This window comes from Homalodisca vitripennis, unplaced genomic scaffold (assembly GCF_021130785.1).
Source record: "Homalodisca vitripennis isolate AUS2020 unplaced genomic scaffold, UT_GWSS_2.1 ScUCBcl_4928;HRSCAF=11380, whole genome shotgun sequence".
Classification (NCBI taxonomy): domain Eukaryota; kingdom Metazoa; phylum Arthropoda; class Insecta; order Hemiptera; family Cicadellidae; genus Homalodisca; species Homalodisca vitripennis.
The window spans coordinates 30,094-44,786 of NW_025781037.1; the positions used below are offsets into that span (position 1 = coordinate 30,094).

General features: G+C 33.8%; 1 protein-coding gene across 1 annotated transcript; it reads left to right on the top strand.

Moving 5' to 3' along the window:
- Positions 1-575: 575 nt before the first annotated feature.
- Positions 576-14,651, top strand: LOC124373149 (LIM homeobox transcription factor 1-alpha-like; the record flags this gene model as incomplete). The annotated part of the gene is made up of 3 exons (XM_046831548.1): positions 576-854; positions 968-1,166; positions 14,481-14,651. Coding segments are annotated over 3 exons (649 nt in total), but the record flags the coding sequence as incomplete, so codon positions are not given.
- Between the last annotated feature and the right edge of the window lie 42 nt (positions 14,652-14,693).

Sequence of the window (14,693 nt, forward strand, 5' to 3'; positions counted from 1 at the left end):
AAACATTTGTGTGCACATGATATTCATAGAACCACTGCCGATCAGTCTAGGATTGCTGACTTCAAAGTAACGTTGCATATAACGGTTCAACAAATTCATTTTGCATGACGACATCGCATTATGTAACTCTTCTTTTTATGCTAAATCAATAGAACAGACTTTGAGAAGAGTATTTATTGAGGTCTCATTATATGTATCCAAATATGTACTTTTGTTTATTTCGATGAGACTCTGTATGTTTATTGTTGCAAAGATAGTGCACCAGCCACAAACAGTTTCTCTGAATAGATTATAAGATATCGGGTGTTACTTCATAAAATTTGTAAATAAGCCAGAACATCCACAACAAAGCCTTAAACAGGTGTATATGAAAGATATTTTGTCTGGAATATCTTGGGGTACTAACTGTTCTGTAACTCTTTGAGATAGAAGAAACTGTAATGTAAGCTAGGGCATAGGGCTGATGAAACCCATAAAGCCATTGAAATCTCAGGTTATCAGCAACAAAACTTGAAATCCTTTCATTTCTCATACTACTGGAGGGGAAACAAACTCTACTGTGAATCATGTTACAGAGGTGACGGGGCCCAAGTGCGAGAAGACTTACGAGATGTGCGAAGGTTGCGGACAGAAGATACACGACAGGTTCCTGATGCGAGTGGGTGACGCGAGTTGGCACGAACATTGTCTGGCCTGCAGCGTCTGTGGTGTACTCCTCAGCCACTCTTGCTACTGGAGAAGGAACAAACTCTACTGTGAATCATGTTACAGAGGTGACGGGGCCCAAGTGCGAGAAGACTTACGAGATGTGCGAAGGTTGCGGACAGAAGATACACGACAGGTTCCTTATGCGAGTGGGTGACGCGAGTTGGCACGAACATTGTCTGGCCTGCAGCGTCTGTGGTGTACTCCTCAGCCACTCTTGCTACTGGAGAGGGAACAAAGTGTAATGTGAATCATGTTACAGAGGTGACGGGGCCCAAGTGCGAGAAGACTTACGAGATGTGCGAAGGTTGCGGACAGAAGATACACGACAGGTTCCTGATGCGAGTGGGTGACGCGAGTTGGCACGAACATTGTCTGGCCTGCAGCGTCTGTGGTGTACTCCTCAGCCACTCTTGCTACTGGAGAGGGAACAAACTCTACTGTAAACCAGACTACGACAGGTAAATTTTGTTCGTGCTATTCAAAATGTGTTTCCAATTTTGGTGTAACCACTTGAGTTGGCTACCGGTAAAATACATTCTTTCTCGCAGAAATACTTGCTAAAATATCGTCTATCCATAACATAATTTATTATATTTAAAATTAGCAAAATATATGGAGAGGCCCATGACAAAGCGTTTTAGAACTCCGAACCACATTTTGGATAATCGGATGAGCTCGTGCGGTGTACTAACATGTGTATGGACTTTGAGGCTTTCTAGCCGCGATTCTCTTCAGCTACATACCGAATGTAAGGCGTAGACTCATTAACAATTCTACATTCTGAGGTGACTTAAACCCTCGGCTTTTGAGACAGCCAAAATGTAGATATTTATCAAAATCTGGAAAAGTGCGCTCTATTTTCTTCGGCAGATAATTCAGGTTGCTACTTGCGGAATCTCCCCATACATTAAACCGCCGTGTAAATTATTGTCGCCTTTCTCCTTCATGTCATAATTTTTTTGTATATTCCTCTAACACTGTTTTTACCACTAATAAAACTACTTTACGTAACGTTCAGCTGGTAAAAAAACTCAATACTTTTGCAAAGTATTTAAAAAGTAGCTGCGATAAAAACTGATTATTTTGAACATTACGTATAGGGCATACCTAACACGAATGTACATTTAAATTTAAATCTAAAAACACCTACTGGCGTAATGTGAAGGTGGGTTCTTCAAATAACACGAAATGTGTATCTGCAGGTGGGTGTTAAAACTCAGACGAAACCCTATCCAGTTAGCAGTCACACACAATGCAGGAATTTCTTTGAGAATTTAAAAGTCGTTTCTTATATCAGCACGAAATAGGACGCGATGAAAAAGCGAATTAAAGAAGGGAACGGTGCGGAATGAGCGCTGTATATGTGAGGGAAAGGCGCGTCGGGCGTGCATAATGCGAGGTAGATTCAATAGCTCCCCGTCCCGTAGTCACATTGCATTTCTTGCCTCCCCAGGTAATGAAGACGCTGCCTTTTACATTACAAAAGATTACTATCCTCGATTTGAATAAGGGAAATTCTCTTTCTCGCGTCTCTTAGGGTATATTTTGCAAACCACTGCTCTAAATTTAAAAAATTCCAGCTTCCAATACCAAGAAAGTAACAAAATGTCGTAATCAAATTTCGATTTAATGGATTGAAATTGGGGAAAACATTGATAGCGTATTATGTTCGATTTATTTTTAGTTGAATGCACATTTTTATTTATTTTTTTCATCCGATCATATAATTTTAGGATACTTTTTTATTATACTTATTTTATCGTGTTAGCAAAAAACTAGGTATTAATCAAACAGCTATTGCGACGTATTGGGCCTTAACGTAAATTAGTTTAGATGAGTATCAATGACTGTCGTTTAATTAGTTGGTTGTCATCGTAAAGTGTAATTTTGTCTTCAATTAATCACAGTAATTGTTTATTTTATGTTAAACAACAAATGACTTTATCCTGACTTCTGTTCACAACGGCACATTAAAATAAAACTATAAGAAATTTAATTAACTATTAAATGCTATTTTTAAAATTGTAATTTTATTTCGTCAGTATAAATTGCAAAATTATTCGTATTTTTCTATGACCCTAGTAATTTCATAACAACAATTGTAAAAACGTAAATAATAAATAATCGCGTTAACTAATTTACTGAATAAAACGTCTGCCAGCTAAAACTTTCAAATTGAGTGGATAAACATTCAGCCAATCGAGGTACGTTGAGTAGCATCCCTTTCAGTGTAGTGGTACTCATCAACCAGTAATTACAGACACATAGCTGAAGAAGAAGAAGAATTAAAGATGACGTGACGTGATTAAAGATCAGTAGATCTAGCACTTGGAACATCGCCTCTTGTATCCAAACTTGAGTGTGGGGAGCTCCGGGATAGTTGAAGAAATAAGCGAGTAATAGACAATGAAACGAGTAAGAGGTAACCTATACTCATTGTGAGGGGCTACTTGTAAAACGTTAACAGCTTGAAAACTAATAACAGTGTTGTTCTAGAAAAATGAACACACAGTGTTTTAATATCAAGTCCAACACACAGAATATAAAATAAAACTCCTCTGTATTTTGTATTTCTGAAGACGGTAACTCCCGAAAAAAGTGCACAAACAAGTTTGATGAAACTTAACGCACTCTGTCTAAAGATGCTTGTGTAAGTTCCTAATAATAACAGTGTTGTTCTAGAAAAATGAACACACAGTGTTTTAATATCAAGTCCAACACACAGAATATAAAATAAAACTCCTCTGTATTTTGTATTTCTGAAGACGGTAACTCCCGAAAAAAGTGCACAAACAAGTTTGATGAAACTTAACGCACTCTGTCTAAAGATGCTTGTGTAAGTTCCTACGCACTTTAAATATTTCTAAGAAAGAGATTATTTAAATCATATTTTATAATGAAGAACGTATTTGTGGATAGTTCGAAGTGCGATATAATGTTTACGTAAGCAATTAAGAGCACAAAGTTCGTATTCGGAAATTGTCCTTGCCAGCTTCAGAATTAAGTAGCGATGGCATTAATTGTGAATATGTTCATACGTATTACGGCCCTGACACGGAAGGATTGTTTATGTTGCACAAGAAACTCAAAAAATACTTTATATTTGAACAATTTGTCTAAGAAAAACTATTTTTAAATCGTAGAAATATTTGTTTGTTACAACTTGTTAGTACATGTTGCGATCCAAAATAGCGAGTAATGCGTGCTACAGACACTAATAGGCATAACCCAAACACTTCCTGCAGAGGATTTCGAAACCGTTTTACAAAGAGAACAAGTATTCAATACTATCAGATTTGATGATCAATCAGCTGTTTACTCGTCTCACTCAAAAAAGGGACCTCAAACTTTGTTCTCAGCCAAGGACGCCCCACTGCGTGTTACTTTCAAATTCGATAAGGAATATGTTAGAGCTATCACATTGTAGATAGTTAGTGTATCAGTGGTCTGTGTAGAGGTTAAAAACAACCATTGCTTTAGAATTAGAATTCAATAAGACGAGATTAACAATTAATCTACAATTTGCTCGTCTCTGCGGTCGTACACCGGACAGTTTTGCGGTGTGCTATCGGTGCGGTCAGGTTAGCCTACACTGCTGTTATCTGCGGCAATTGGTATCCCGTCGTTATTATCTACGATCAAGGACAATCCCAACTGCAACTCTGCACAAAGGCGTTGAACCCTCGAACAGGTTTGAAAATTGAGGCATGTTGTGGCGTCGTTTGTGGGTTTTTATAGATTGCTAAATAGATTAGTTAGATTCATACCTTTTTTAACCATTCGTTGTGGTATAAATAAAACACATTTAATGAAATTCGCTAAGTACCAAACCGTTGTTAAATCAAAAATTGCTATTAAAAACATAGTGTTTTTAAATATCACAATTTGTAGTGTTTGTGAATTTTAATATAAAACTCGTACACATAATTAGTACTTGGTATGTAATCATAACTTAGATTTAGATTCCAAATTTCAACAAAAGTAAACAATGGGTGTTATCTCAATTATAGATTCCCTCTTAAATTCATTTTCCCAAATAGCAGTCTTTTATGACGTTTCAATGAGAATGTTATAAATTAAAGTTCATTCCAACTGTCAAACACCGATGTATAGTAAACATATTATAAAACTACCTAAATCTTCTTAAAATGTATGCACACTTAGACGGATAGTTTTGTGAAATCTTTTTTTACAAGAGTAGACCTAAAAACAATATTTTCAGTGAAAACTTAAGTTTGATTTTTTGTCATAAAATTTATTTTATACTATGTAGCAAATATATAAAAAGGTCATATCTTTGTCTTCAGTGGCAAGTTGGCGAACAGTGACCTATTACTAGATTTTATCTCGCGAAGTTACAGAGTTGTGCCGTACTTATTGTTTGTGCGTGAATCATCTAAAAAAAAAACTAGCCCAAAATCTTTTATTACTACAATACCTACTACTGTTGAGGATACGTACAATATTGAACATACTATCGAATATATCAAAACAAATTCGTGTTCATTTTTATTAATTAGACCAATATTTTGGTGGAATTACAATATGCGCTACTCGATTTTTAAAACATGTTTTTTTTATTTTACCAAATTTACAACAAGGTTTCTTATCTTTGTATTGAACACTAAAATGAAAGTTACTAAGAAACGTTTCTGTCGATTTGTTAAAAGAACGGGCTTGAGCTTTACAACGGAAAGGCGCGACGAACGTCTCGACAACTGGAGAATCCATCATTGTCGAAGGTACATGCTCTCGGTGACTATCTATCCATGGACAGAGAGAAATACAGATGCGAGGACAGACATCAGCTGGGGAAGTGTTGGCTGTGGTGGAGGGGGGGGGGGGGGCAGGAGAATAATAGCTACACTGGCGAGATATTGCCTGGGCCCTCCCTCTTCTGTAACTGCAGCTCTTCTCCTATATAGCGCACTGGAATATTCTCTGCTGATATATAATTTTTATGAACTCTCACCCCATCATAGCATTATTAATAAAAATATTTGTCTAATGTCTTATAACTCTACAGCTGATGCTTTCATGATATAAAAATGTATATTAACTACTGAGTTATGAGAAAATGTAGAATTAAGATCACATTGGCCTATTTCCAAAGATTACCAGTGGAATTTTGACAAACCACACTTCACCCAACGGTGTTAATGTCATGCGAGTGTAAATTATGTCTTCGCGACAGCGTTTGAATGTTTGCCGACGGTCGAGCGAGTAAGTTACATTGAGTTGTCGGGCTGGGCTATACAACAGCCTCTACTCAGAAAACTCCAGATACACACTCAATACGTAAGGCCACACATAGGATAATGCTGGCGTGCACTGTCAGGGCAGATTATAAGACAAACTGATTTGATGTTTTATTCTGATCAAGTATAAAGGAAATCTTAAAGTATCCTGGAATATGACATATTGCTGGTAAAGATATGACAACACATTGAATATAGCAACACAACCTCCAATTTGTGCAGACTATTAAGAATAATCATGTATACATGTGAAAAAGGATTCCCAAAAAATGGTATTTTCGGTTATCACATAAATATTTATTATTTAGTCCACAAAACCTCTAAGGATAACCACTACACAGGTCCATTGATTATTCAAACATCACTAGCCATGTATATTGGCCATTGTAATAACCACTACACAAGGCTATTAGCCATTCCAATAAGAGCTATTGGCTATTCTGGTAACTGGTACGGTAACAAATAGTTTCAGTTTTCATTACCAATAGATGATGTTAATAACAATACCTATTCCCACTTATCACGTCTGTAAACAGTGCCTATAACTAACCACTGCTGTTATTGAATAATAATGGTACTGGCCATCCAATAACTCCTAAACCAGTCTATTAGCAGTGCATACAACTCTAGATAAGATATTGTCTATCCAGTAACTACTAAACAAGGCATTTTGCAATCCTTACAACTACTAAAAAGACTAGTCGTAGCATTATATCAGTCCCTATAACTACTATAAGGTTATTGGGCATCCCGATAACTAGTAGAAAAGTATATTGGCTGTATTGATATTTAAGTTAAAAAAACGGAAATATAGAAAAAACCACGCTATATTACAACAAAGTATTGTTCATAATCTAAATCATGCGAAGCAATATTAAGTATGATTTCCATATTAGACAACTCGTATACTCGTAATTGCAATAATAATACTGCAGGGAAGCTGTTGTGCGTACTGAAACGTCTGTTCTCGCTGGTCTGCCCGGACGTTACATCAAGTTCTGGCGCTGCGGCGTTATGTGCACCATTGCTATACATATCTGTGTGGCGTAAAGCCTAAAACTAATTACAGGCGCTTTCACACAGGATTGTTGTTCGTAAATACTGTATACAGTACAATACAATTTTATGTAACCCACGTAAGAAAGTGGAGTACGGAAGTAATATTTATAATTCTAGAAGTATTTATAGGGATTATTTGCACATTTTCTTCCTTAATTACAATATTACTCCTTTGGATAAATCCTTGGTAACAGCTTAATTTAATAACGGTACTCCAACATTAAAATTATTTAATTTGAAACCATTTACCTTCTCAACTGACCAATAAATGAACTAAAATTTGTCATCTACAGACACATTAAAAAAGAACTAGGTAAAGTTACTCCTTTTTTAAAAATCAAAAGTTAATCCTAAATTTGAATGAGAATCCCATAATACATTTCATGTTTTGTTCAAGTTAAAATGTGTGAGTCTACATTGTAAATATCATAATTTTGAGTTTGATTTAGTGTGAATTTGTATCACTTGAAGCTGGATTCTACATTATTTAAAGGTTGAGTGCTGATACTCCAGATCAGTTCAATAATTATGGTGTTTCTGATAGCGTTTATGAGAACAGACAGACTAAAATATATAACAAATAACATTTCACAATTGCAATTGAGATAAGGGCAAAAAGGGTACTTACTAACTGAAATATTCATACCATAGAGTATTATTGAATTTTTATTTTGTTCTTGCGCTGTATACATACGTTTTAGAGTATCCTGTCTTTTTCTAGTATGAAATTATAAAATAGTTCAAAATTAAATATGCTAACTGAAACAGTTTTATTTTTTTTCTATTGAATTGATTACACAGTAAAAGTAATGTTTGGGAGAGGGGAATCTGTTGCTTTAGCTACGAGGGAAACGATGACTTTCGGAGATCTCAGCTGTATTGGAAAGTAACCTATTACCATACGGAGTGACAAAAACAAATGTTTTTAACTTCTTTAGCAAACTTTAGATGAAAATTTTAAATAAACAGCTATTTAGTGTGAGTTAAACTTGGGATATGTTTCACGAAATATCATTATTTTTTTAAATTCTATCATATTTCCTTGAAACTTTTCCGATTTTTCTCTTCATAAAAACCTTCCTCGGACTTCAATCAGTATATTTTTTAATACCGGAATTAGTACAGCCACTATGAAGATTAGCGGTTTATCAAGCCATTTCTTTATTTTGTTGTGTCTAATTACTTCCAAGTCTTTTTCTCTTTCAGTTGCTGTTCTTAGTTGCAAGTAGTAATCATAAGATATTGTGTGACCTGGTTGTTGCTATAATATCTGAGATTGTCAGTGATTTGTAAAAATTCAAATGACAAAAAAGAATATTATTATTTAGTAATTTATTTTTATTATATAGAGTAAAGATTTTATTTTCAAATTGTGATTAAAATTGAATTACTGTATCCATATTGGTTTAACTTTGATAAATCAATTTCGTGTACATATAAATTATAAATAATATAAATAAACCATTATTAGTGTCGCATAGCAGCTAATGTTGCTTTTTATTATTATAAAAGGAACTGAAGTACAAACACGGTATTAATTATATTAATCTTGTTAATTGAATACACATTAATACACTAGCATCCACCCCCGACTTTTCAAGTGATTATCGAAATTGAAGGGCATAGCCTCTAAATTGAAAAATTATGATGTAATAGGATGGAGCCGTAATGACAGTTTTTCAAACAGAAAATAGTCATATATCTGGCACTTATTGTTTCAGTGTTCTTGGTTAAGGAATTCAAAAGTTAGATAAAATTGTATTAGTCCTTATTTCAGTTTTTGCAAGTGTAGAACATGAATCTCCGATTTGAATTAATTAAATTTCTAATGCCACAAATGAGTTTGCCTGCTCTGATGCTCAGATCAAGAAAATGTATACTTATAAAAGTTATGGAAACCTTCTTTGGTCAAAAAGCTCCAATGTCCGGCCGCTAAAATTCACTTCTAGACTAAGGTATTTCCAGTGCCATAGTTGAGTGTGCCTTGTTTACCAATGGCAAGAAAATGTATGTACATATGTAGGACTGAGCATCCCTAAGTTTACTGCCTTTTTTATCATATGGTTTAAAAGTATGTATTACAACCATTTAATTTCATTTCTGGTGTATTGTATTTATGGATTAGAATTTGCAGATTATAATCGTTTATAAGGACTGCATGATAGAAGTCATGCTGTTTTTTAATTGTAGTCTGGGAAAGAATGGCTTGTTAAAGCATGTTTGTGTCCATTCCCCTTATTCCCCTAAGGCACGTTGAGAATGTTTTCCACAATATCAGGGAAACTAACAAGTTTAGTACCTTGTGTGGAACATTCACAGCTTTGTTCATTATAATGGATTTTATAACAGCAATTCCAAAGTAATCCTACAAAATGAATAGTTTAATTTTGTCATTTGTGCAATCCGTAGTAAGAAGTATATAGTATCCACGTCAATGTAATGCAAGTGTTTAATATTTTCTCAAATTTAAATGTAACAAAATATTTCATATCTGGTGAATTTCAGCTGAAAGTGGCAACAGCTGTTTACTGTCAGTTCAGTTTAGATTATGTTTCGTAAGTATTATCATCATTTTTCCCAATTCTAAAATATTCCAGTAAACCTTTCCAATTTTTCTCTTCTCCAAAATCTTCCTCAGACTTCAACAAATATTAAGGAAAAGAATTAGCCCAATCGGTCAAGCCATCAAATTTTATTTTTATTTATAAGATAATATTACAGTAATAATAGTGCTTCTTGGTAAACATTGTTTTTTGTGTAATTATTGTTTTCATTGTTAATATTTCTTTGTGAGCTTCACTTTTCTATTAACATCTTTATCTTGAGGCATTCTTGCTCAACTGATAGCTATATATGACTGATTAATGGATTTCCATGAGATTCCACCTTGAGATTTATTTATAATTAATAAGAATAAGAATAAGAATAAGAATAAGAATTTTATTCTGCCAGAAAATATTCCACACAAATACATTGGCACGTCAATACAATGTTACAACTTTTGTAATACAATGAATATTCTAAAAGTCTTGTTTTGTCCACACTGTTGAGATGTACTCTTCCACTGAATAGAATGATCTTTTACATAGAAAATAATTTAGTTTAGCTTTAAATTCCATATCACTTAGCATCCTTATATCTAATGGTAACTTATTGTATAGTCTAATAGCCATCATCATTGGGCTTTTGTCGGTTTTAGCTAGTCTAGTTTGAGGTAAGTTGATATTGTTACGACTTCTTGTTTCATAATTGTGAACATTTTTCCTTAGGTTTACTTTTTCTAAATTAGCTCGGAGGTAAAGTAGGCATTGTTGTATATATAAAGAAAATAATGTCAAAATTCTAAAACGTTTAAAAAGTTCTCTGCAACTATGATATTTATTGACTCCTGCCAATATTCTGACAACTTTTTTTTGGATGATGAATACTTCATTTGCATAAGGAGAAGAGCCCCAAACAATCAAACCATAATTTAAGTGACAGTGAAAAAGTCCGAAATAAGATTGTATAAGAGCTTTCTCCTCAAGTTCACCACATAAACGTTTAATTGCAAAAACACTTTTACTTAGTTTACTTTTAACCCCTACAATTTGCTGATACCAATTTAAATTAGGATCAAAAGTCAAACCTAAAAATTTTGGAAATATATCTTTTTGTGTCTCATTAGGATCTTCTCTGAGGCTAAATATTACAGTAGTTGTCTTATCATTATTTAGAATCAAGTTGTTGGCAGTGAGCCAGTTCTCTACAAGATTAATATTCAATTTGTAGTCTTCTAAGAGTTTGTTATAATCTTTATTTGTAGTTACTATAGTGGTATCATCAGCGTATAAAACAATATTTGCAGGTACATTTACACTCAAATCATTCACTACAATTAAAAACAGCAAAGGCCCCAAAACAGAGCCCTGTGGGACTCCACAGGTTATTGGTTTACACAGAGATATATCTTTTTCTACTACTACATATTGAGATCTATTCTTTAAGTAAGAGCTAAGTACATCTAAAGCTATCCCTTTAATATTATAATGTTCTAGTTTTTTTAATCAAAATTTTATGAGACACTCGGTCAAAAGCTTTGCTAAGGTCACAGAAAGTTATAGCAGCAAAGTCTTTCTTTTCATAACAGTCTAGAACCATATCAACCAAAGAAATAACAGCTTGAGCTGTTGATAACCCTTTTCGGAATCCAAATTGTTCTCTACAAAGCAGATGTTCCATTTCCAAAAATTGTAATAACTGTTTACATATGACTAATTCCATGACCTTAGACAAAACCGGCACAATAGCAACTGGCCTGTAATTTCCTATTTCATTCCTTTTTACCTTTTTTAAAAAATAGGATGAACTTTGGTGATTTTTAAAACATCAGGAAATATTCCTAAATTTAAACAATTATTAATTAAAACAGTTAATGGTGTTACAAAATAAGTTATTGTTTGTTTAACTAAACAATTCGTCATACCAAAATGATCCATGCTATTTTTAGGAGCTAATTGTTTTATTATATCTAAAATATCACAGTCTGTTATACCTCTAAAAATAAAACAGCTTGTATCATGAGGCACAATTTTCTGACTTAAATAATACTTAAAACTATAATTATTTTGGTTCACATTTACATATTCCTTGGCAACATTTATAAAAAATTCATTAAAATCATCAGGCTTAAAATAATTATTTACACTTTCCTTTGTTTTACACTTTTTATTTCTATTTACAATACTCCACAATGCCCTTGTTTTATTTTTGGCATTATTTATTAAACTAGTATTTGCATGCTTTTTTGCCTCTTTAATTTTACTTCTGTACATGTTTTTCAAGGTATTATATTCATTTTTGTACCATGCAATATTCGTTTCTTTTGAAAAATGGTAGAGAATATCTAATCTATCTTTGATTCTTTGAAGCTCAGAATTGTACCAATGACACTTCCTATCTATTTTTTTATTTTTTGTTCTAATTTTTCACAATAGTTACAAAGCATATATCAAAGTAATACTTTAGGATATGTACAAATGTACTAAAGCCAACATTAACATCGTCTGCCATAAGTACTTCCTTCCAATTTTCTTTCAATAAATAATATTTAAATTCTCTAATGCCTGCTTCAGTTATTTTAGTTACAGTTTTAAAACTCTTATCATAAAAATTACTTTCAAGATCAACCTCAAAAGAATATGTAAAAACTTGTGCAAGGTGATCACTGACATGCTTATTAACTACAATCGTTGTATAATTATTATCAAGAGAAGTAAAAATATTATCCAGGCATCTGAGACCTCTAGTAGGCTCAAAAACTGTTCCTTTTATTCCATACATACAACAGAGATTTACAAAGTTTACTGCATTTTTATCATTCATGCCCAGAAAATTCATGTTTAAAATCACCACATATAACACATTGCTTATTTTAAACGATTTATGTAACTTAATACTTTCTCCATGATGTCAAAGAAAATTTCAATATTACCATTACAACTACGATATACAGTTACTAATACAAGCTCAACTTCCAAAATTTCGACACATGCAATTTCACAATCTAGCTCCATAGAGAGCCCATTGATGTCATCCATTATTTTAAGACGTGTTGGATCATACCTAGAAAAAATTACTGTACCTCCGTGGATCTTAGAAGTTCGACAATAACTGGTTACATGTTTTAAGTCATTAATTGAGTATGTACATATCTCATTATATTCCATCCAGTGCTCAGTAAGACATAAAAAGTCTAAATTTAATTCAATTGAAACATTTTCCAAAATACTTATTTTATTAGAGAGGCATTGACAATTTTGATGGTAAATTGTGAAATTTGATTTTTCAGAACCATTTTTCAACTTTACATCATCTTTATTTTTCTTAATATAATTAGTTTGACCATTTATCTTATTTACATTTCCTGACAAGATACTAAAACTATCATTACTTAAAGTAGGTGTACTAGTGCTCATGAAAATCAGTTGATGTTATATATTGACAGTTGTTTCCAGAAGACTAGTTTTCCAACAGAGATTCGGTTCCTGGAGCAGGCGGCTGGTCTTCCTTCGGTCCCTGAGAACTTTTTATACCCATCTGTGGAGATGCTACTGTCTCAGCTATCATATTAGATAACCATCTCTTACCTTTGTGGTTAAGGTGTTGTCCGTGTCGTGTATGTAACTGTCTCACCGCATTACTTGCTCTAACCAACGAAACATTGCTGAACTGTTCACTGAGTTCCTTAAGACGCTTATTGGTTTTTACCACTTCCTTGTTGACGCAGGACCAATTTGCCAAGTCGTATCTAATAGGTAGGTCTACTAAAACTACATTAGGTTGCAAAGGTTAGTCATTAAATAAAATGGGATCTGACTGAAGATAAGGGGTATTTTTGTCTGTTGTTGTGAATTTTATTCATGGAAGAAATACTGGTTGGTCTTTGTTTCTGCCAGTATTTGATTCCAGGTATAGTGAATGTACAAACATAGCTTTCACAATAATTAGTGTTGCTCCATTTACCAGCCTAACAGACAAATTCATATTTCTTATTAACATAACTATTGCTTCAATTTTTATTTCCACATTGTGTGGTGGTATTACAGACAGAGTTATTGAGTTTAAATATTCCACTGGCATGTTTAACTTTTCCATTTCATCATAAGAAACTCATATTATGAAGTATATGCACAAGTAAGACTTCTACTCCAGGAATCATGTTGTGAACTTGAGTGTTAAGTTTTTCAAAGTCCTGGTTGAGTGAGCAAATAATTACCAAACGGAATACTAAAATTAATTTTAAAAATTAATGTAGAGTTAATAACATAATAAAAAATAATATAGACAACTTTTACATCAGCTCTTGTTCACACTAGCTGGTATATTTAAAACAGATTAGTGATACAAAGTTTACCTTGAACATGTGACTAAAATTCACACCAATGCACAATGTCCATTACAATGAACATTTCTTTACCTCCGAAGGCCAGTGGGGCGAAGCCAGGTAATTGCTGTCATAACTGGCATTTTTCCCACTATCCTTGGCACTCAAGCCTTAAAATGAATCTCATAAACTTATCTTCTTTTTTTCACAGCTTGATAAATCTCCTGGGGACAGATTTGCTTACAGAATTAAATATACAGATGACTTAGTAAATAAATTATGATACATTTTTTTTATTTTAAGCCTTACTCTAAATCCTGACACTGCTTCTTCCTCAAGAAATCACAACATCATGTATCCCTATTGGTAACACAGTGCTTTGAACTTGTTCAGCATAACGTCACCATAAGTGTACAATGTAATGTTAGGAATGAACAGACTGATATATTCCTAGTTTGTAGATTGTTTGGCGTGAAGTTCTCTTAGGGTGAGGGAACCACCTGTGCCTCACGAGATGGTGGTGAGAGCCCATGCTCTGGTGTACCACCTGCCCTGCTCTGCTTCATATATGTAATCTGATGTGTTTATAGACTGTTTGGCGTGAAGTGTTCACGGTGTGGGGACCGCCTGCTGCCTCACGAGATGGTGATGAGAGCCCAAGCCCTGGTGTACCACCTGCCCTGCTTTATATGTGTAATCTGCTGCCAGCCACTACAGAAGGGAGAACAGTTCGTGCTCCGTGGTCGTCAGCTCTTCTGTCGGCAAGACTTCGAGGAAAGAGATGTTTCTGATGCAGCAGTCTA